At 42.7% G+C, this 24,837-nt stretch overlaps 1 protein-coding gene across 2 annotated transcripts in view; it reads right to left on the bottom strand.

The window, feature by feature from the left end:
* LOC130930694 (unconventional myosin-VI-like) overlaps positions 1–24,837 on the bottom strand; it is a 130,649-nt gene that overhangs the window by 19,129 nt on the left and 86,683 nt on the right. For both annotated transcript variants that reach the window (XM_057858734.1, XM_057858735.1), the window contains exons 25-27: positions 23,837–23,987; positions 12,159–12,367; positions 11,993–12,071 (exon numbers count right to left, since the gene is read on the bottom strand). In XM_057858734.1, coding sequence (XP_057714717.1) covers positions 11,993–12,071; positions 12,159–12,367; positions 23,837–23,987 — 439 coding nt within the window. The remainder of the gene's footprint in view (positions 1–11,992; positions 12,072–12,158; positions 12,368–23,836; positions 23,988–24,837) is intronic.

The following is a 24,837-nucleotide window of genomic DNA, read 5'->3' as shown; positions in this document are numbered from 1 at the left end:
ATCTTCCTCAGTCAGCTGCATGATGCACATGTCAGGCTTCAGTAATAAGAAGGCGTCATGTATCTCTTATGCCCTATGTTCTGCTTGTTTTCCTAAATTATGGTATAAGTGCTATTTATTTTATATTGGGTGTGTTAGAGTAATACAAACAGTCCGATAGTAAATACGAGAAACGATACTATTCCATGATTGATTATATTAAGTGTCTTAGAATAATGCAAACAGACGGTGCCTACGAGAAAAGGAAGGCTTCCGTTATTGCCAACAAAGTATTGAGATGAACTTTTGGTATTGACCAAATACTTATTTTCCACCATGATTTGGAAATAAATTCTTTAAAAATCAAATAATGTGATTTTCTGGGTTTGTTTTCCACATTCTGCCTCTCATGGTTGAGGTTTACCCATGTTGACAATTACAGGCCTCTCTAATATTTTCAAGTGGGATAACTTGCACAGTTAGTGGTTGACTAAATACTTATTTGCCCCACTGTATGTTCTTAAGTAGAGGTACCACTGTATTTAAATAGCATATTATTGCGCGACTAAAATGAGAACTGTATAGATTTTACTTGAAAAGTCTCCAGCTCCAAAAATACTTATTATGTCGCAAATTATTGGGGGGATAGTTTAATGGAGGAGAAGGACGTGTCCAACCTGGGCTATCCACCCTTGACTGAAAAATGTCTTCTACTTCCACAGCCGTTGAGGAAGTCCATCTTGGGCTATTTCCTTTAAGGTGCTTTAAATATGAATAACCTCCGTGCCAATAATGTTTTATTCATTCTTGTGGATGGTCAGATCAGCAGCTATGAAATATGACCGGAGTGAAACATGAGGTGATTCAAGTGTTGAGCTACTCCACAGTCACCGAGCACAAGAAAAGGTTTTATGGTTCCCAGCAAAGCCTAGTATGGCCCTCAGAAGAGCTATTCCACAGGTTTTGTAATTCTAAAGCAGACCTAAATCACAAAGTCTCTCTCTTGGAACTTCCCTAATGACACCACAACACAAAGATTTAAGGACTGAAGGGGCCAAGCTATCATGCGAGTCCTTGATGCAGCAGAAAATAAATGAGAGGGAAGTAACTTTTTCAACATGAGGCAAGTCTGCTGGTTTGGTAAAGATGCTTGGTAGTCATTCGAGATGGACCGATTAGGCCGATGATTGGCGCCGATATTTGGAAATTCGACGCACAGTGGTATGAAAAAGTATCTGAGCCTTTTGGAATTGCTCACATTTCTGCATAAATTCACATTCAAATGTGATCTGATCTTTGTCAAAATCACATAGATGAAAAGACTGTTTGCTTTAATTAAAACCACCCAAACATTTGTAGGTTTTCATATTTTAATGAGGATACTATGCAAACAATGACAGGAGGGGGGAAAAATAAGTCAGTGAACCATCACATTTAATATGTTTTGCCCCCCTCTTTGGCAGCAATAACTTCAACCAGACTCTTGGTGTAGCTGCAGATAAGTCTGGCGCATCGATCAGGACTAATCTTGGCCCATTCCTCTCAACAAAACTGCTGTAGTTCAGTCAGATTCCTGGGATGTCTGTCTTGAATCGCTGTATTTAGGTCATGCCACAGTATCTCAATGGGGTTCAAGTCTGGACTTTGACTTGGCCACTCGAGAATGGGTATTTTGGTCTTCTGAAACCATTCTGAAGTTGATTTATTTCTGTGTTTCTGTGTCCTCATTGTCTTGGTTCAGAGTCCATCCTCTATTTAGCTTCAACTGTCTGACAGACAGCCTCAGGTTGTCCTGCAAAACTTGCTGCAAAACTTTTGAATTCATTCTTACATTAATGATTGCTAGTTGTCCAGGCCCTGAGGTATCAAAACAGCTCCAAATCATGATGCTCCCTCCACCATGCTTCACGGTGGGGATGAAGAGTTGATGTTGGTGAGCTGTTCCATTTTTCCTCCACACATGACGTTGTGTGTTACTCCCAAACAATTCGACTTGGGTTTCATCAGTCCACAAAAGAATTTGCCAAAACGTCTGTGGAGCGTCCAAGTGCCTTTTTGCGAACATTGAACGAGCAACAATGTTTATTTTTTAGACAGCGATGGCTTGCTCCGTGGAGTCCTTCCATGAGCATCATTCTTGGCCATAGTTTTACATGTAGTTGATGTGTGCACAGAGATATTGGAGTGTGCCAGTGATAGCAGACACCCTAGGGCAGGGGTAGCCAACTCTGGTCCTCGAGGGCCCCTATCCAGCTTGTTTTCCATGTCTCCCTCCTTTAAAACACCCGAGTCAAATGATCAGCTCATCAGTAAGCTCTCCAAGAGCCTGATAACGATCCTGATTATTTGAGTCAGGTGTGTTGGAGGAGGGAGACATGGAAAACAAGCTGGATAGGGGCCCTCGAGGACCAGAGTTGGCTACCCCTGCTCTAGGGTTCTTTTTTTTATCTGAGTATTCTGCGCTGAACTCTAGGTGTCATCTTTGGTGGACGGCCACTTCTTGGGAGGGCCAAAAAATATTAAATGTGATGGTTCACTTACTTGCATGCTATCCTCATTAAAATATAAAAAAAACCTAAAAATGTTTGAGTGGTTTTAGTTAAAGCAGACACTGTTTTTTTCCATCCGTGTGACTGACAAAGATCAGATAACATTTGATGGTGTTTTTATGCAGAAATGTGAGACATTAAAAAAGGTTCAGATACTTTTTCATACCACTGTATATCTGTATCGACCTTTTTCATTATCTGACCGGCCGATAACCCTTTAACACCGGACGTGCCGGACCTTCATCTTTGAAGCCTTGTCATGCTGTAATGACGTCACCCACATACCACTGGTTGGGCTCATTTGAAAATGTGGAAATTGAGGTCCACGCCTGTTTTTACTTGAAGTCAATCAACCAAGTAAAACAGGAGCTGTCCTGAGCCGATCGCGTAGTTTCACTCTCCTTCCCTCCCTTTCCTTGCTCTTTGTTGTTCAGGCAATGCACCGGAGTTGCTTTTTAAAGTTAACAATGATTGATAGACGTCTTCTGTTTGATCCTGCCACAGATGCCTGGAAGCTTCAGCATCAAAGCGCCGCATGCATCAATCATCGTTTAACTTGTTAAACAGTTGTTGTGGCAACTCATTGTGTGAAAGTGAGGAGATGGAGCAGAGTTGGGTGGGTGGACTCACTCAATGAAGCATTTAATAAAGACAAGCATTTTTATACTTAATTCTTGTTTAAAAGTAATTCTGTGGGACAATAACTTGTCTAAAAGTTATAATTATTACATTTGAAGTGCTTAAAAACATTTATTAAAATATACATATCCATAAATTGTTTTTTTTTAATCTGCTTTGGGAAAAAAAGTGAAAAAAAATGTTTTACATGTATCTCTTCCCAATGCTAAATCTGAATAAACACATTGAACACACACAAAAACTACTTCACAGTTTCCTACTCATTGCGGCGGGTTCTGGTCCTCATTAACCGCGAAAAAAAAAAAAGATCACTGTAATGTCATTTGAGTTTTAGAGATCTAATGCCCTCATGAACATTAAAACGCTGCATGGATCTTTCATCTTTTCTTCTCCTATTTCAAAATGGAAAGCACCACACAAAACTACATATACTAGGAGCCATTGTGCGGTCACGAAGGAGGCAAGGAATCGAGCGACTTTGAAACGTGCAGGGTGAATCGAAAACTAAATTTAGCGCAAGCTAATGCAATATTTCATCGATCCAAAGAAGAGAATGGGCCAGAGTCGTCGTCATTTTCTTTGGATGGGTCGGCGAGTGAGACGTGACAGCAGTGCGCAAACGGTGGATGAGTGGGCTGTGTGACGAAGTGTGTGACGTCGTCCTGTGTACGAGTATCAGTCTGACAGAATCATGTCCATTATCAATATGTGCATGCGGCTCCCAGTGGTCAGAATGGCTCTTTGAATGTTAAAGGTTGATGACCCCTGGTTTAAGGAGGAATGTGCAAACAAGAAAAAAAACTATACTTGCAAAGAGTGTTGAATCTTGAATGAGGAAAACTGACAAGGATGAATGGATAGAACAAATACCACACGAGAGTAAAGCAGATAATTGTCGAACAAAAGAGAGCGCACAAAAGGTGCAAGTAGTTTAGTTAAGAGGAAAAAAATGTCAGGGTATAAGATCATCAATCAAGCCCACATAGGAACCTTTCTGGGAATTGGTCCAAGTTGAGGATCAGGGTGTTTTGACTTGGATAGAAAGTGATCACGTGGAATAATGTTCAAAAAATACACTGTTTACTTTTTAAGAAAGAGATGTAATATCACAGTTTAACTACCAGCTACCCGGGAAGAAATAAACATCGTGTATCAATCAATTTCTGCTAATATGTCGTGTAAATAGGGTGGGAAGCCATGGCAATTTTAAAGACCAACTCCTAAGGGAATATTTTTTTCTGGGTTTCATATCTTGAGCCTTCAGAAATCGCTTAGTGCAGATTGTACGGCATGGCACAATGACTCAAGGAAGAGATACCAGGAGACAGGCCAAAACACTATGGTGGCAAGGGGCTCTATAGAGGCCCTATAGAGGGACAATAATAAGCCTGCAAGAGGATTGCTGTCCACTTCTTTCTCGTTCATTTCTTTCTTGAGAGCAACAATTCAAAAGCCTTAAGAATATGGGGAGGCATTGGTCTCAAAAAGATTTGTATTCTTATTTGCACATTCGTGTTCGTATATAAAATATTCATACTCATATTTAGACATTCGTGCTCACATTTAGGCATTTGTATCTGTAAACACAAAATTCTTGACGTCGGATTTTTTTCTGTGGGTATGTGAATACAACTCTTTTCGACGACTACGAATCTTTTCTGTGGACGAATTCAAGTTTACGGCTATGTATCAGAAGCGTTGAAATGATGTTACGGAGGTCACAGGGAAAACTAGTCGATCCTCGAATCCTCTAACAGTGCTAAGCCAAAACAACAAAAATGGCTGACTACAGTGTTGTGCTCCCGTGGTTAGTATAATTAACATGGAGGTCTGTGACATCGCTGCCCATGGATTTATGTTGAAACTCTTGAGCTATGGAGATAGCCCAACGCTTTCTTCACTCTCCCTCCACTACACATGAAGGGAATAGTATATTTTCTCGTATTTTCCGATCGGCTGTTTGTATTACTCAGGCATGAAAATGGGTCAGGGGTTAAAAAGGTGAGAAAGGTGTGGAGGAAATATGTTCCGGCGTTCTGCCAAAATGTCCGCCGTCGGCAAAACGTCCTACATGTGGCAAATTTGACCATTTTAATTTTTCACATAAGGCTTAATATTCGAGTTAACGGGGGTTTAATTAGTTGAAGGAGTTGATTTCAACCACCATTGACTCGCGCTAGCTTAGCCACTCCGGAGCCCTGAAACTAACAAATAACTGTCAAACTGCATAGAATTTGTTCAAATCAACTCCAACGACTAATTAAACCCCGGCTAACTCAAAGATTAAGCCTAATGTAAAAAATTCTGAACTTCCCCTTTAAAATAAAGACCATTGAATATGGCCATTACAATGTTGTCTATAAATGTTTTAGAGCAATAAAACAAACAACAAAAATGAATAAAATGAACAGGAATCCTTCAAAGTATTTCATAATGGGTCCAAATTATTTTTCGAACAGATCATGTGACTATAGAACCTTAGAGACAGCCGTTTGCATTGCTTAGCCAAAACTACAGCTGAGGAGGCAAGATGGATATTTAGAATTTCTTTAAACCTAAGCTTTCAAAACCTTCAACAACAACTGAGCTTGAACCGAGGATTGAGCACGAGCAGTATCAAAAAGTCCTGGCTGTCGTGTTACCTGTTGTGCTGTTATTCCAAGTGGCGCTTGAATTGGATGCTTATAGCGGTCGACAGTCTTTTTGAGCCAGCGCAAAGTTCGCAGCGCACGAAGATATTTTTGTTATCTTTACTGGACAAAAATGTGAAGTAATGGCTGTGTTTCCAGTGTGCAAATGCAGCCGTTTGTAGTATATCTCCTGCCTATTTCATTGCATCCTGGCGAGGTAGCATGGCTATGTTGTTTTGGGCGCAAACTCCCAGCGCTCACGCATCATGGTAATACACGTGACCCTTTTTGTTCCATCCCCGATTAAAGAATGTGACATGTGATGTCACTCCCATGACTACAGAATTCTTCATTCTACACACATTATGGGGCAATAACAAAATAGTAACGCACAGGCATCAAGGAAAGTAATTTTACTCAGATTACTGATTTAGAAAAATGAACGCGTTAGATTGTTCTTTACTGAAAGAAAGTAATCAGATTAGTTACGCATTACGATACCGCGTTATTGACAACACTGCTTTTATATTACCGTTAAATACACAAGCTTGACCCTACCTTAACGGGAGCTATTTTTTTACCGGATGCTCCGGCAGCGTTCAACGCAAGCTGCAACGAACGGCAGTAACTTTGTCATACCACAAAATATGAAAACGAAAACCATTACTCACCAAATTCAATATGCTGGCAAATGCATTCATCTAAAAACAATTGGGATACTTTACCTCCTCCAGCGAATGTGAATTTGTGCTTAGTACAAGATCATCTGTCGCAATTAGCGATCTTTGACGCTCTTTTTTTTTTTCCCTCCCCGCATACAAACTTGTTTCTCTCTCAGCGGCTGTGATTAACCTCAATGAAGTTGCTGTCCTAGCTAAGCCTTGCCTATCATTCGTCTTTGTAAGTTTTTAGTAACTTTGTGTATTGAATTTGAAAGGAAAATGTGTGTTTTGTTTTTGGCGAACTTTTTCATGAAGCTAAACTGTTGAAGCTACTCACATGTGGAAAAATACGAGTGTACAACGTTTTAAATGTATTCAATTGGTATATTTCAGTTACCACGATTTGAGAGATCAATAAATTGAATAATTTACGGCTTGCGTTTGGAGTGCTTGTTTTTGGGTTTGCTGGAATAGCGTCACTGACACACGCAGCATCAAACAGGGGAAGGGGGAAGCGCTGCCGCGCCAAGCCACTTCTGGCTGCATTTTCGACACATGAAAAATAACGAATACGTACTACTGTATGACGGGAAATTTTAGTGGTTTTGTAACCGCGATGTTTTCATAGCATGGTAATCCGTGAAGGTAACTGGCACATGCCTACACCCGATGCCCCCCCCCCCCCCCTTAAAAATTTTCTCCTCGGATCTACACGATTCACGTAGGTCATCCTTTTTTACTTCAAAACGGCGAATTTCGCCGAAAGGTGAGAGATTTTCATGCCTGATTACTCTAAGACACTTAATAATAATCAGTCAGGGAATAGTATCTTTTCCCGTATTTACGGTTTGACTGTTTGTATTACTCTAACGTACCCAGGGTTAGGGTAACGCTGTATAGCTGCTCCAGACCTGTTTAATTGTGTAATCGACCACCTGATGTGCAGGGTATGTAAGAGAGTACCCGGAGTGTCCCTTGGCAACGACCAACAGACTGACCTGGAGTACGCTGACGACACCATCTTGCTCAGCACCTTCTACAACCAGCTGATGGACGCTCTGAGTATATACAGCGAAGAGGCAGAAAAGCTTGGTCGCCACCTGAGCTGGACCAAGACCAATCTATATCTGGGGTCCACGGTAATCGATAACGGAGATCTTAAATCAGAGGTTCTCCGCCTTGCAGCCTCTGCCCTCCAGTCTCTCTGAAAACCACTCTGGCGGCACCAAGCCATCTCACGGAAGACGAAGCTCCGAATGTACAACACCGCCGTAGTCTCTATTCTCCTCTATGGCTTCGAAATATGGCCCTTAAACAAGACACTGGCCGCAAGAATAGACGTCTTTGACAGCAGGGCTCTCAGAACCATCGAGAACATCAGGTGGCCCCAGAAAATCTCCAACGAACCCTGAGAGCCCGGACAAATCAGCCCAGAGCCTCCCGCCTGGCTGCACAGCGCCGCATCCGCCGGCTTGGCCATGTTCTCCGTCTTCCTCTTGACCACCTGACAAGAGCCATCCTGAAGTTAGACCCAAAGGCTGCATGCTGGAGACGACCACGAGGAAAACCCCGCACTCGATGGCTTGACACCATCGCAGACGACCTCCAACAACACGGAGTTACCTTGAAAGATGCAAATCTGCTGGCACAAGACCGCCAGTACAGGAGGGGCCTAGCTCCCCTGGTTCAGCTCTACGCAATGGGATGGGAAACCAGCCCCAACGCAAGAGCCGTAATGATGATGATGGTTTGTAATTGCAATCATTTTCTGGAAGAAAGTGAGCATTATCTGACAGAATTGCATGGGTGCCAATACTTTTGGACAACAATGTACATCCTTCCTCATGTTCTATTCCCCCCCATAATGTGTTTATGTACTGCATTGCACAGTTGGTTTATGTTCATCTTTCTCCGAGCAAATGTCAGCATAGACTGTTGTCCAAATAAAAAGCAATGAGAGCAGAGGGAGAGAACCCAGTACAGTAATTATGTTGCATGGAGCATTATTATAATTAAGTCAGCCAGAATTCCCTAAGACACTCTTAATTTAATGTCATTTAGAACTTTATTATATGCTTATTATGATCCCCCGAGGGAAAATTCAATTAGCAATTACAGTATATATATGATTACAAATCACACGGAGAAATAGCTCATGGATATGCAGGGCGCAGGGAGACATGAGCGTGATGGGTGACTATGCCCTTCAGCTAGGTTTGGGGGCTTCCGCCCAAGACATCTTTTACGATGCCGAATAGTATGTCTCTAATAACTAGTTGTGAAGCTCAAATCCTTTCAGCTGAGCTACTGCTGTCCTCACCTCATTAGAAATGAAGTTGAACTGAGCTGATTTTAGGCCACTACAACATATGATGCAGCTTTCAGCTAAGATCCAAACCACGGTGAAGATAGATATCCTGTGTGACTGACAAGTAGATTTAAGTGGGTTTCAAGTATCTTTTTGGGATGGGAAGTGGGTAATATTAAACTGGCAGAGAGATATGTAAGCTACGCAGCCCCCCGGTTGCCAGGGTAGAAAAAAAAATCTTTTTCGTAGCTAACCCGAACCACATTTTAGTAATCTGTATTCACAATTTAGTAACCTGTAACCACATATTAATATATTTACAAAGCAGTTTATTTATTTATTTTTTTATAGCTAATCCGTACCCACAGTTTAGCAATACCCCGGGAAAAGTAGTCATTAGTGCTGCAACGATTAATCGATTAACTCGAGGATTCGATTAGAAAAAAATATTCGAATTAAATTTTGGTTCTTCGAGTATTCGTTTGAAAGTGTTTGCCTTTAGTTTTATTGATTTGGGTGGATACACTGCCCACTAGTCTGCCTCATTCACATGGCTGAATCCATCTGCTCCCTGTTAAGACCACAATAAGATGAGTTTTTGTTTGGGCTAATGTTGTTTTTTTTTAACGCATTCGTAATTTAGTTTAAAGGTATATTTTGCCAATTTTTGTGGGAATATGTGTCTGAACCATTTGTAGCATTTAAGCTAGCAGACTTTTACTATGTAAATTAGCCAATTGTTCTTTTGTTGTACCTAGATTCTTATTTTATTTTATTTTTTTAATACCGGTTTTGGCTCAGCTAAGGTATTTTAATTTTTAATGTTCCTTATCAGATTACTCGATTATTTGAACTAACTAGCTCATCGATTAATCGACTACTAAAATAATCGATAGCTGCAGCTCTAGTAGTCACCAATTTGATTTGGCACAAACTCCAAACGTCGAAGGACCAAGCAAGCAGCTCAACAACGTCACTTGTAACATACAGTACATGCAGTCTGTGATCGACCAAATAAAACGTACATTGGTTACCTTCCAAAACAACTGTAGTCCTCAAGAGCAGCGGCAGCCGCCTATGTGCAGCTGCTTGCTTACTCCGATGATGTTTTGAGTCCCCGCCAAATAAAATGGTGACAACTGTTTCCGGGTCATTGCTAAATGGTGGATACAGATGACTAAACTGTACTCGCAGATTACTAAACTGTGGGTACAGATTAGCTATGAAAAATAGTTTTATTCTACCCTGGCACCTGGGGTCAGGTCAGGTGTGGGGTTAGGCGCCAGGGAGGCGCTTCGCTGCGTTCACCTTCGCAATCCACTCAGCAGTTGACCTCCTAGCATACAGTAGATCTGGGCACTTGCCCTGCCCGTTACCCTAACGTTCACAAGATTCTCTTCCAGCTGCTCTCGCCAATGTTTAAGCAGATGTTTCCTCAGGCGTTCCAATCCCTTGGGTTCCCCGGTCAACAGTATTTTGTTGGCGGGGTCTGAGGACGAAAAGTGCTTTACGTGGCCGAACGAGCCCAGCTGTCGGAGACGGATCTGTCAGACGACACAACTCTTGACCGCTATCTCCAGCACCCACTGGTTCGACACGCAGTCTTGCCATCGGATGCCCAAGATATTGCGGAGAGACTTGCACACAAACGTGTTAACCCCACAGTCAGCGCACAAACTTCACAAGAGTAAAGAAGAAAAGGCATGTTTAGGGAGCTGAAGATGCGAACCTTAGTCTTTCTGCTCAGATACCAGGAACGCCATACAGTCTTGTCCAATGGGCTAATGGCTCCATACGCGAGGCCGAATCGACGACCGACCTCTGTTTGCATGACGTGGAGCCATGAATAGAATAGAATAGCACAGTGGTGTTGTTAAAAATGAAAGAAATGGCGACAAGTTATTTTTGGTGGCCGGGTTTAGATAAACAGATCGAAGAGACGTAAAAAGTTGTTCATCTTGCCAGAAGATTTGCAACAATCCACCTGCAGCACCACTTAATCCTTGGGATTTTCCTCAGGACCCTTGGCACCGCATTCATATTGACTTTGCGGGGCCTTTTGAAAATCGAATGTTTCTGGTTGCTATCGATGCCCATAGTAAGTGGCCAGAGGAATTGAGGAGTTAGGGGAGATGTTTAGTCGTTTCGGAGCCCCTGCACAACTCGTGTCAGACAATGGGCCCCAATTTGTGTCAAAAGAAATGGTTGAATTCCTGCAAGCCACCACTTTTGTTATGTACTTCCTTAAGCTAAGTACATGTAAGGCCGAGACTTGAATAGAACAACATTTCTTTATTCAGTGTGCTTCTCAGCATATATGTCACCGAAACATCACAGAGATTCCTTTTATACTGTAATACCACACCCACAGGAAGTGCACACTATGGCAACAGCATTGTAACATAAATATGTCACATCTCCCACACTGCCAAGGTAAGGAAACCTTTCTACGACAGCGACCCTCTTGCCATTCACTTACAGGACTTTACAGGAGCGTCCAAAGCATCACCGAATGCCTGGATTTTCGTCTTGGCCCAGGAGATGCGCATGCCCAGCGGCTCCGCCTCTTCACTCAGTGTTTCGAGAGACGCCATCAAGACACCTAGGGTCTCCGCGAAGATCAACGCATCGTCAGCGAAACCCAGATCTGTGATCCGGACATCGCCAAACGACACGCCGCAGTCCGACTCGTACACTCCTCAATCCATAATCCAGTCCATACAAGCGCTGAGAAGCCACGGCGCCAGCACACATCCTTGCCTTACTCCGGTGTTGACCGGGAAAGAAGTCGGATGTCACTGTGCGGCACTTCACAGCACTCTCTGTTCCGGAGTACAGCACTGAGATAAGATGGACGAGGTGCGGTGGAACCCCCACGAAGCTCCAAAAGCATCTCTGCTCAATGAATCGAACAACTTCCTGAAGTTGACAGCTATCAGCAAGGCAGCTAAGATTCCCTTACCATATTTAAAAAGTAGCTCGGTGAGAATGCAAAGCGCTAGGATGCGGTCAACGGTGGAATTTCTTTGGTGGTGATTGAGTAGCTGCTGATGTATCCAGTTTAGAAGTACACACGCGAAGGCTTTGCTCCTGGGGGGTTCCGCAGAAACCAGTCCAGACGAAGTAAATTTTTTTTTTTTAACACAATTTGGGGGCCTTTCTTCACCAGACATCGATATATTGTATAACAAACAGACTGATATAACAAAGTACAGCAGCCCAAACCTGTAAAACCTTCTCCTCTTCCTCTCGCTTCTTCCTGTCTTCCTCTTCTTGCTTTCTCTTCACCTCCATCTCCGATTTCCTAAAGAGTTTTGAAAGATTCATATCAAACCCTGAACACATATTTGCAAAATATTTCACCATAATCTTTCGTCCTCTTGACACGTACAGTCGTCTTTCCTCTTCTTCTAGCTCGCGTCGTTGCTCTTCTTTCTCCCGACGCTTCTTCTCTTTCTCCATCTCCTCCTCGATGCGTTTCAGCCTCTCAGATTCCTCCTCTTCCTGTTTCTTCTTCTGCATCGAGGACAGCAGCTGTTCTGAGCGTTTCACCAACACCTGGTACTCGGTGTCAATCTCTTTCCGGTTCATGATTGAATTCTGTTCGAGGAGATATGAGGGTCACAGGATAGAAATTAGTGAGGTAGCCGATATCTACTGTATGATTGCGTGAACAAATTTGAATGCTATTATTTGAACCGTGTTTCACTGAAAGACTCCTTGAAAAGGTGCTCTAAGCTGAGTGCAAGTGAGCTCTTGTATGATTTGGTTTACATCAGTGGTGCTATATGGAGTTTGTCACTTTTTTTTCTACTCGCGACTGCCACCTTTGGTCTAAAGCGTAACTGCAGCCTATGTTAAACTCGTGCATGGCACGCATGCTTGTCGCCCATCAAGTCAGCACTAGAAACGTAAAAACAGCAAACGTGATTGTTTACTGTTAGTAGCAAGTCTTAAGTGGGTTACAAAAGTGTTTTTGCCAAGAGGAGACTAGGCAGAGGTAAGTTGCACAGGCGCGTGTTCGACCCGAACACTATGAAGGGCAGAAAAAGGGCTTTTTGCGGCAGTCTTCGTTACAATTTATGGCGTAGAAAAGTTGTTTGAATTAACACAAAAACTCAGTAATATACGGTGGCCGAGAGGTGTCAGGCGAAATGCAAAGTCCAAACACTTTGCAAATAGAAAAAGCACGAACCCCAATTGCAAACGCTTTGCAAAAGATAAAAAGCACGAATGCAAACTGACACAACACGATCCCCAGTTCCTAAAGCGCGATCGCAAATTGGCAAAAGCACGAACCCCAATTGCCACAACACGGCAGCAAATGGCTCGCAGCATGAATTCAAATTGCCACAACACAATCCCCAATTCCTTAGGCGCGATTGCAAATTGGCAAAAGCACGAACCCCAATTGCCACAACACGACAGCATATGGCTCGCAGCACGACCGCAAAAGGCTCGCAAGACAATTGCAAAGACGATGACCGAGAAGTTTAAAACTAATAATAAATAATAAAAAAAAGACGACACTTTGTATATTGCTATGTGTGCTTTGTGACCATCTCTACGGGCCTCCGTAAAGTTGCCCCCCCATCAGAAGCAAATTTATATCAAAATTATGTTAATCGTTTGTGCTGCAACGGTTTTGTGGATACAGTATTATGCTTTTATTGAGATATTTATTACGAGTGGGGACGTCACTCGTAGCATTTTCTTAGCTTAGCTCCTGCGGCTAATGGAGCGTACCAACTCTCTCAATAAAAGAGGGGTGTCCTAACAAAGCTAGCACGAACATAGCGCAAACACATTTGGGTCAATTTTGCTGTAAATTGGGGGGCTTAAGATATTAATTTCGTGATGGCCACCCTCTAAATTAAGTACGAGTGGGGACGTCACTCGTAGCTTTTTCTTAGCTTAGCTCCCGCGGCTAATGGAGCTTACCAACTCTCTCAATAATAGAGGGGTGTCCTAACAAGGCTAGCACGAACGTAGCGCAAACAAATTCGGGTCCATTTTGCAGTAAATTGGGGGCTTAGAGGGATGTCATCACTCAAAATTAATATCTCAAGCCCCCTAATTTACTGCAAAATGGACCCGAATTTGTTTGCGCTACGTTCGTGCTAGCCTTGTTAGGATAACCCTCTGTTATTGAGAGAGTTGGTAAGCTCCATTAGCCGTGGGAGCTAAGCTAAGAAAAAGCTACGAGTGACATCCCCACTCGTAATTAATATTAATAAATATACAAAGTGTTGAAGCGGTAGGCAATTTTGAGAGTCTTGTTTGCTCGAATTGCTGTGTCCAGCCGCTGTAACTCTGCTGCTCTCTGTGAACTCTCGTGAACTCTCAACTCAGCAGGAACGCGCGCGGCTCTCAAGTGTCTGTGTCACGTGACTGTGATGTAGCCGGTAACGCGCTCGGCCAAATGGACACACAAGTACTGTGGGTGAATTATGTCAAACAACAAAGGGTCACCACAGTGTCGTCTTTTTTATTATTATTATTTTTTTAACTTTTGGGTCATTGTCTTTGCAATTGTCTTGCGAGCATTTTACGGTCGTGCTGCGAAACCATTTGCTGTCGTGTTGTGGCAATTGGGGTTCGTGCTTTTGCCAATTTGCGATCGCGCTAAAGGAATTGGGGATCGTGTTGTTTCAGTTTGCATTCGTGCTTTTTATCTTTTGCAAAGCGTTAGCAATTGGGGTTCGTGCTTTTTCTATTTGCAAAGTGTTTGGACTTTGCATTTCGCCCGACACCTCTCGGCCACCGTAGTAATAAAATATCAGTAGAACGCATATAGTATATGGAGATATCACAAAAAATGAGTTGTAAATATCAGTGTAGGAGTAAGAACCACATTAATACATTGGTTTATGTACTGGAACCCCGGTGGCATTTTAAAGAGACCACAAAATGGAAAAGTGTTTGTTTACAAATAGTTGGGTCTCTGGAGGGGATGACCAACCATCTAGTTTGAAATTACGTAAACAAGTACATATACCTATTTCTAATATTGCACCTAGGAGGAAGCCATTTAGAATAGACTGATGACTCAGGGGGTCAAAACACCCAGCTACCACTATGTGGTTTCTTAGTCATCACTGTAAAAAAAAAAAAAAAAAAAAAACATACTCTTTGAGTAGAGGCAGATAGTGGCTTATTTGAACGAAACAGGACTACTGTCTTAAAACAGGGGTCCTTTCAGACAGAAAAAAATACTTACTTATTATTATTATTTTTTACCCAATGTGTATTTTCACCAACACATGCCAACAACACCAACTCCCTTTCCAAAAAGCGGAGAATCATGCGATAGGCTTCTTCTGCCATGACTTGTATGTATCTGTCCCCCAAAATAGACAGCACTACAATGGACGGTTATTCAAAAGTTGACACTAAAAGGAATGGAACTTTTGGTGTTAAAGGAGAGGGATCACACTAAAATCTATTCAGAGGAGAGGACGGCCCGTCAGGAAGTCGAATCTCTGATTCAGGAGGAGCAGTGTAGTTTTCGTCCTGACCGTGGAACAGTGGTCCAGCTCTACACCCTTGGCAGGGTCCTCGAGGGTGAATGGGAGTTTGCCCAACTGGTCTGAATGTGCTTTGTGGATCCGGAGAAGGCATTCGACCGTGTGCCTCGGGGATTCCTGTTGGCGGCTCCGGGAGGACGGGGGACCGAGCCCCTTGGTAAGGGCTGTTCGGTCCCTGTATGACCGGTGTCAGAGTTTGGTCCGCATTGCCGGCAGTAAGTCAAATTCGTTCCCAGTGAGGGTTGAACTTCCCCAAGGCTGCCCTTTGTTCATAATTTTTATGGACAGAATTTCTAGGTGCAGCCGAAGCGTTGAGGGGGTCTGGTTTTGTGACCTAAGCATTGCATCTCTGCTTTTTGCAGATGATGTGGTGCTGTTGTCTTCATCAAGCTGTGACCTCCAAATCTCAATGGAGCGGTTCGCAGTCGAGTGTGGAGCGTTTGAGATGAAGATCAGCGCCTCCAAATCCGAGGCCATGGTCCCAAGTCGGAAAAGGGTGGAGTGCCCTCTCTGGGTCGGATATTAGATCCTGCCCCAAGTTGAGGAGTTCAAGTATCTTGGGGTCTTGTTCACGAGTGAGGGTCGGAGGGATTGGGAGATCAACAGGCGGATCGGTGCAGCGTCTGCAGCAATGCGGACTCTGCACCACTCCATCGTGGTGCAGATGGAGCTGAGCTCTTGATTTACTAGTCAATCTACGTTCCTACCTCACGAGCTGTGGGTCGTGACCAAAAGAACAGCATCACGGATACAAACGGCCGAAATGAGTTTCCTCTGCAGGGTGTCCAAGCTCTGCCTTACAGTAAAGATAGGTTGAGAAGCTCGGTCATCTGGGAGGGACTGGGCGTTGCGTTGAGAGGAGCCAGCTGAGGTGGCACAAGCATCTGGTTCGGACGCCTCCAGGACGCCTCCCTGGAGAGATGTTCCGGGCATGTCCCGCTGGCGGGAGGCCCCGTGGACGACCCAGGACACGCTGGAGAGACTATGTCCCTCGGCTGGCCTGGGAACCCCTTGGGATCCCGCCGGAGGAGCTGGTTGAAGTGGCTGGGAAGAGGAAAGTCTAGGCTTCCCTGATGGATGGATAGTGTTAAAGGTACTATACTATAACTACCTTTAGCTTAACGGTGTTCTACTATTATTCTATTACTGATTATGTTTCCTTGGTCCGCTTAAAGGTACCATACAGAATTTTAGTGTTGATTTAAAATACTTTTCTACTCCATGCATGCTCCACTACGACTGCCCCAAAAAGTCCTTTTTCTTCCTTTCAGTAGAGAGTGTTCGGGTCGAGCGCTCTGGGCGAACACACGCCTGTGCACGTTCCTGCGCTGTTTCATCCGAGCCTTCGCCTAGTCCAGCCGTGGGCAAACCGGTCCTCGAGGGCCGCAGTGGGTCCTGGTCTTTGTTCCAACTGATTCGGCTTAGATGGCTTTACCAATAAGGTTTCAGCAAAAACAAGAAACACCTGACTGCAATCAACTGATTGCACTTGTAAGAAACTAAATTGGTGAAAGGCTGTCCTCATGATGGATATGAACAAAAACCCGCACCCACTGCGGTCCTTTGCGGAATAGTTTGCCCACCCCTAGTCACTGCTTGGCAAAAACACTTTTCCAACCGACTTAGGACTTGCAACTAAACAATCATGTTTGCTGTTTTTACATTTCCGGTGCTGATTTAATTGGCCAAACGCTCGTTGCTTTCTGTTCGTGCTCGTACAAGCATGCGCCATGCACGAGCTGCAGTTACACTTTAGGACAGAGGAGGCAGTAGTGAGTAAGAAAGTGACAAACTCCATATAGACCCTACTCACCTACGTCACAAAATGACGTGTCGCTGTATCCGGCCGCCATATTGTCCGTATTTTTTAGACCTATTCTCATTGTTTTCAATTAGTCGTGCAAGTTATAGAGCAATTCATGGAAGCCCCGGTGTTATCTGATGCCGTAAACTCATTGGATGCGTTGCATAGAAGGCGTTATGTGGAAAACGTTCAGTTTATCCATTCGCCAGATCCATATTTGATGCCTAAATCGATGTTTTGTCTTCGCCGTCTTTGCCTGACCCTGATATTTACAACTATCTTGTCCACACAAAATCAGCCTATTCTCAAGAAAGTTTGAAAAACTTTAAGAGCTTGGAGGCTTATAAATGCTACGTTGCTGGTTGGGTGAAACAGGTCCTCGTACACGAAAATTCGGCAGGAATCTTGTGCTCGGGAAGGTGAGTTACGAAATTTTCAATTCAAAATCTTTTGTCCTTGCTAACATCCACTGTCAAGTCTAATGTATTTCATGTCATTTGTCAATGAAGCTAGGGCTTTTAATGTTTATATGGTTTAGCGATAGCACTCTCACTACATACATACAGTGCCTTGCAAAAGTATTCAGCACCCTTGAATCTTGCAACCTTTCACCACATTTCAGGCTTCAAACATAAAGATATGAAATTTAATTTTTTTGTCAAGAATCAACAACAAGTGGGACACAATCGTGAAGTGGAACAACATTATTGGATAATTTAAACTTTTTTTAACAAATAAAAAACTGAAAAGTGGGGCGTGCAATACTATTCGGCCCCTTTACTTTCAGTGCAGCAAACTCACTCCAGAAGTTCAGTGAGGATCTCTGTATGATCCAATGTTGTCCTAAATGACCGATGATGATAAAGAGAATCAACCTGTGTGTAATCAAGTCTCCGTATAAATGCATCTGCTCTGTGATAGTCTCAGGGTTCTGTTTAAAGTGCAGAGAGCATTATGAAAACCAAGGAACACACCAGGCAGGTCCGAGATACTGTTGTGGAGAAGTTTAAAGCTGGATTTGGATACAAAAAGATTTCCCAAGCTTTAAACATCTCAGGGAGCACTGTGCAAGCCATCATATTGAAATGGAAGGAGCATCAGACCACTGCAAATCTACCAAGACCCGGCCGTCCTTCCAAACTTTCTTCTCAAACAAGGAGAAAACTGATCAGAGATGCAGCCAAGAGGCCCATGATCACTCTGGATGAACTGCTGAGGTGGGAGAGTCTGTCCATAGGACAACAATCAGTCGTACACTGCACAAATCTGGCCTTTATGGAAGAGTGGCGAGAAGAAAGCCATTTCTCAAAGATATCCATAAAAAGTCTCGTTTAAAGTTTCCTGGGAGACACACCAAACATGTGGAAGAAGGTGCTCTGGTCAGATGAAACCAAAATTGAACTTTTTGGCCACAATACAAAACGATATGTTTGGCGTAAAAGCAACACAGCTCATCACCCTGAACACACCATCCCCACTGTCAAACACGGTGGTGGCAGCATCGTGGTTTGGGCCTGCTTTTCTTCAGCAGGGACAGGGAAGATGGTTAAAATTGACGGGAAGATGGATGCAGCCAAATACAGGGACATTCTGGAAGAAAACCTGTTGGTATCTGCACAAGACCTGAGACTGGGACGGAGATTTATCTTCCAACAGGACAATGATCCAAAACATAAAGCCAAATCTACAATGGAATGGTTAAAAAATAAACGTATCCAGGTGTTAGAATGGCCAAGTCAAAGTCCAGACCTGAATCCAATCGAGAATCTGTGGAAAGAGCTGAAGACTGCTGTTCACAAACACTCTCCATCCAACCTCACTGAGCTCGAGCTGTTTTGCAAGGAAGAATGGGTAAGAATGTCAGTCTCTCGATGTGCAAAACTGATAGAAACATACCCCAAGCGACTTGCAGCTGTAATTGGAGCAAAAGGTGGCGCTACAAAGTATTAACGCAAGGGGGCCGAATAATATTGCACGCCCCACTTTTCAGTTTTTTATTTGTTAAAAAAGTTTAAATTATCCAATAAATTTTGTTCCACTTCACGATTGTGTCCCACTTGTTGTTGATTCCTGACAAAAAATTAAAATTTTATATCTTTATGTTTGAAGCCTGAAATGTGGCGAAAAGTTGCAAGGTTCAAGGGGGCCGAATACTTTTGCAAGGCACTGTATATAATATGTAATAAATATGAAGTGCGATAGCACTACTCCAGATTGTCCTTAGTTGAATTTATTTTTGGGCTTTTGACCTCAATAGTGAAATTGTAAATTAATTGTATGACAACTGTCTTATTATCCCCTTATAATTATATATTTTCAGGTAGTTCATTCACAACGTCTGAGTGTATGTTGTCGGCGATTAGCCTAGCAATGATCTTAATTGTGGTTGTCAGCCCAAAACCCTCTAAATATATATTAAATGCATCTTACCAGATATAAAATGACTACTACATAATCTGTGGTAGTCGTTTGGAGCCCAGTTTTCTCGTCGAATTGCAGCAGTCAATCTCGCTCTCCACTCTGGGTCTCCCGGAATACGGTAAAACTTCAAGTCTCTCCGTCTATCTTCTCTGTTTTTGCAACCGACCGCCACACACGACTTCACCATTTTGATTATTAATGTTAACGAGCAGAAAAACACGCCATAATAGGAGGAATTTACGAAGCGCTAATGCATTAACATGACGAGTATACGGACAACATGGCGCGGGGGCGTGGCTGTGACGTCACGTGAGTAGGGTCGATAGCACCTTGAAAATCAAGGAGATGAAAACTAGAGGTCGACCGATATATCATTTTAAAAAAATATTTCTTCCACTGCATGAAAGAGTTAAACAGGTTTGTATTTCTGAAACTGCCCTTCACCAGCAAATTCACTCACACTTAGTTCAGAATCAAACAGATTAGAATGAACAACATTCTTTCATCAAGCTGCGATAACGTCTACTAAAATAGGGACGGATAGTTGCGCACGAAATACAACGCCAGCCATCAAAACGTAACCTTTTCAGAAGTAATAAAATGGGAATCATTTTATTTATTTATTTGCTTATATTTTCAGTAAAGTTTGCTTCAACTCTGAATAACTTTTCGTGACGGGATGACCTTTGTTTGGTGCCAACTGTTTGCAATTTGCCATGCAGCGACAAAAAGAATGGAAAAAAAAGATGTTGATTGACTGGCTGCTGGACTTGTCAGATAATTAATGAGGGGAGGAGAGGTCGGTATATTGTGCGGATTCATTAGAGCGAGTCACTAACAGGAACACAAAGAGGGGAGGTGACAAGGTCTCATCCCCAACGTATGGAGGACTGAATGACAGGCATCGGCATCCCATGAATTATTCACTCCGCGACGCGGTGTTCAGAGCACTGTGAGTGTTGACGTCGGGCTGCTAATAGGCTAACAGAAGAACAAGAGGGTTGAGAGGCTGACTGAGATGGGTCGGGAATCACCGCTGCGTCACACTGTCAGCCAGAACACCTCAGGCATCATTGCTACTCATAGTATCGTAATTGCTAATGGTGCATGAGGAGCAAATTTTCAGAAAAGCAACCTTTGGATGGAATGCAGATTAGTTGGTTATTTGCTGAACTTTGCAGACCCAATAAAAGGTGTGTTTATTGCACAGGGGGGACTGGGATTTCGCTAATTAAGTTTGATCATTTAAGGAACAGCCACACTAAATGACATTATCGAAGCGAGGATTTTTTTCCCACATGAGCAGATTGGAAATATCGACTGAGAAAGAGAAAACATGGGGATCGAGCACTTAACAAGGAAGACTTAGCTGTGCTCAAGGGTAAACATATAAAGTTCAAAACCCATATTTCAAGGATTTCTCAAAAGAACAGGCCCTCACAGTTTGGCGCAACTCGGACGTCACGCTAATCAAGGTAGCAGCAGATCGTCCCGCTGATTATTATCTCATGAGAACTAAAGATGTCCCGATCGATCGGCGTCCGATCACGTCATTTTCAAAGTATCGGAATCGGCAAAAAAATATCGGACATGCCTTTTTTTAATATACTGTGTATATATTTATTTTTTAATTAAATCGTTTTCTAATTGTATTTAACGTTACAGACAAAATGTTTTACTCTCATCCAGAGTCTTTAGTTCTGGCTTAAAGTAGGGCTATCAAATTTATCGCGTTAACGGCGGTATATATATATTTTTTTAATTAATCACGTTAAAATATTTAACGCATGCGCTGCACGACCTACTCACACATTGTCGCGTTCAATCTATAATGGTGCCGTTCTACCTATATATAGAGCTAAAAGGCAGCGTAAAATGAGTACAGTGAATTTTGGCAGTCTTTGGAGCCTGTTTTTAAGTGGCTAAAGCCTAACAATTCCTCTCTCAACAATTAGAAATATCGTGGGAAGCAATGTGGGGAAGCAAGGTAGTAGTTGATCTTTTTCTTAACACCCTATGTTATTTCCCAACGCTGAGAAGATATATCAATTGGTGCCACTACGCACAGTCATGGTTGCACTTCCCATCATGCATTTGGGCAGAACAGTTAAATAGCTACAGTATCATTTACTGAAAGCTCAACAAATACACTAGCTGGCAATATTTAGTCACAATTTACAAAGTCACATTTATCCTTTAAGAATTACAAGTCTTTCTATCCGTGGATCCCTCTCACAGAAAGAATGTTAATAATGTAAATGCCATCTTGAGGATTTATAGTCATAATAAACAAATACAGTACTTATGTACTGTATGTTGAATGTATATATTTGTCCGAGTTTTATTCATTTTTTTCTTAATGCATTGCCAAAATGTATATGATCGGGAAAAATTATCGGGAATGATTGGAATCGAATCGGGAGCAAAAAAAAAAGCAATCGGCTCGGGAAATATCGGGATCGGCAGATACTCAAACTAAAATGATCGGGATCGGATTGGAAGCAAAAAAACATGATCGGAACAACCCTAATGAGAACCTAACATTTTCGAAACTAGCCTCTTTTTTGGGATTGGAAATACATTCAAACACCTAGGAGGAAAACCCCTGTTGAAGAGGGTTCTACAAAAATGGAGGCGCCGCTGAGCTGTGCAGCCACGCCCTTATTCCAAACCAAAATGAATCTTCTAATTGGACCAATTTGACCAAGCGTGCCAAATTACGTGGCTCTATAAGCTGCTGAAGTCCCTGAAGAAATCAACCTTCTTTTGATAGCGAACAAAGGGTCGTCACGGCAACAGGCTGATACATGTGGCCTTAAAATGTTGTATTACAAAAGGTCTTGTAGCTACAATGACCAAGCTGAAAAGAACTTGACTTGAATAAGTAAAATGAGTGACTTTCTGTTACCACTGGTTGGCGCTGTAGGGTTGATGCAAATGACCCCTACAAGACGAAAATGGCTGGTTTTGGCACCCCGTTCAGGTCACGCACGTGATTGAAAACTCACAATTTTGAAACGTTAAGATCTCGTATGTCACATGAAAAGTCTTACCAATTTTGAGGAGGATCAGACTTACACCCTAGGTGGCAATGTCTCAGATACGCACCATGTAAATCGATAAAAATTTCACATTCAATCAAAAACATCCGGTTTCCTGTTGGCTTTGGAATATGGCTGCTAGAGACATTTTGGAGCAGTTCTGGACACGGTATCGACTCCTCAAATTTCATCACTCTACATTGAAAAAACCTATTAGGAGAGGCCTTTTGAAAAATCCTTTCTGTCGCCACTAGTTGGCGCTGCAGGGTTGATGCAAATGACCTCTAAAGGACCCTTCAGGGTACGACTCTCACCAAGCACGGGAAGTTTGGCGCAGATATGTTGTACGTCTCCCAAGTTCTGACTGTTCAAAATTTGTGGCGAGATAAAATTGTGACGGTCATTTTCACTTTCCTGTTGGACCCTTTTGCCTCAACGAAACCTCAATTTTTTTCATCAGGTACCTGAACACATGTCTTAAGACTCCCCTGATGCAGGTTTGAGGCCAATTGATTTTTTTCCCTTGGATGAGGAGCCTGTCTAGTTAAAAGGGGTGTTTCCTGTTCCCAGGCCTAATGGGAAATTTTTCAATGCAGTTGTGTTCAAGCTGGGATACCTCACATACATGCCAGATTTGAAAAAGACTGAATCTTGTATCAGGGAGTTATTATTCATTTACTGAATTTGGCGTGTTGCCCCCCCCCCCAAAAAAAAATAAAAAATTACAGACTTTGGCATGCTGCCCAGGTCAGGCCTGAAAACTGACCATTTTGATACCTTAAGATCTCATATGTCTCATGAACACTCTCACCAAATTTAAGGAGGATCCAACTAACTCCCTAGATGCCAATATCTCAGATATGCTCCCTGTAACTCGATATAAATTTCACACTCGATCCAAAATACCCGTTTTCCTGTTGGGTTTGGAACATGGGTGCAAGACAGTTTTTGGAGCAGTCTTGCACAAGGTACGACTCCCCGAATTTCATCGCTCTACGTTGAAAAAACCTAATAGGAGAGGCTTTTTTGAAAAATTCAAGGGGGGGCGCCACTAAGCCGTTTTGTTTGTCATTTTGCATCGCGCTTGGTGCCACTTGGTGCTCGGGCCCTAAATATTAGATGTACAACTCAATGCTAACCCAGCATTAAAAGTAGAGCATCTGGAACATGAATGACATAAGCAGCTTATTTTGAGAAGGTCGGCCTTTACAACTGGAAAATAATCCTTGGATATCGTGAGAGGGCAGGGTAGGGCATAAAGTTGGTGATGACTCACCTTTATCTTGGCTAGCAGAGCATCTATGCTGGTTGCCAGCTGCTGGACTAGCTTGGCCATCTCTTGTTTGCCCTCCTTCAGTCCATTGACCACCTCATTGAAGCGCTCCATGTGCTTCTTCAGATTTTTCACCTTTACCATACCATCGATGCTATAATGACAATAAATAAACATGTAAATCGTTCAAGTCATTCCAAGCTCTACTAAAACAACACAATAAATTTGCTGTCAGGTCCTCCAATTTCCCAGCAGGGACGAGAACCGAAAGTGGTATTTGTCCTGTGGCAAAATGGATTTTGCCATGTGGAATTTTTTTTGCCATGTGGCAAAATGGATTTTGCCATGTGGCATTTTTTTGCATGCGTGCATAGCCGTCAATGGCATAACGTGACTTGGGTGTCAGTTGAATGTCAATGCGCTCTAATGGTAAGTGGATGTTCAAAAATCACAGCCACCCATGTTTTTCTGCCATTTAAAATTAATATAAAATTTGGACGTGCATAGCCGTCAATGGCATGGACGTGCATGGCCTGCAAAACTGCTATATACCCCCCAAAAAATGCCACACACCAAAATCCATTTTGCTACATGGCAAAAAATTTCACATGGCAAAATCAATTTTGCCACATGGCAAAAAAATGCCAGATGGCAAAATAAATAAATAAATAAATAAATAAATAAAATAAAAAAGGCAAAATCCATTTTACCACATGGCAAAAAAAATGCCTCTTGGCAAAAAACATGCCACATGGCAAAATCCATTTTGCCACATGGCAAATAGCACTTTTGGTTCTCGCCGTCTCTCCGATGTCCTGTCTTTAGTTGCAATGCTTTGTCGCCTCCTAGTGGCGCTTAAGTGTAACTAGTTTGTTAGGGTCCAGCTCATTCTACAGATGTTATCACATGACTACTCACACTCATAGCATATACGGAGCATATGTGAAGGATGAGCTAACTTCGGCAATCATTGCTTGCTATTTCATCTCGCTCTTTGTGCCTTT

This window comes from Corythoichthys intestinalis, chromosome 15 (assembly GCF_030265065.1).
Source record: "Corythoichthys intestinalis isolate RoL2023-P3 chromosome 15, ASM3026506v1, whole genome shotgun sequence".
In the NCBI taxonomy this organism is placed as follows: Eukaryota; Metazoa; Chordata; class Actinopteri; order Syngnathiformes; family Syngnathidae; genus Corythoichthys; species Corythoichthys intestinalis.
Note: the sequence above shows the minus strand (reverse complement) of the source record. Positions and strands in the feature narration are given on the sequence as shown.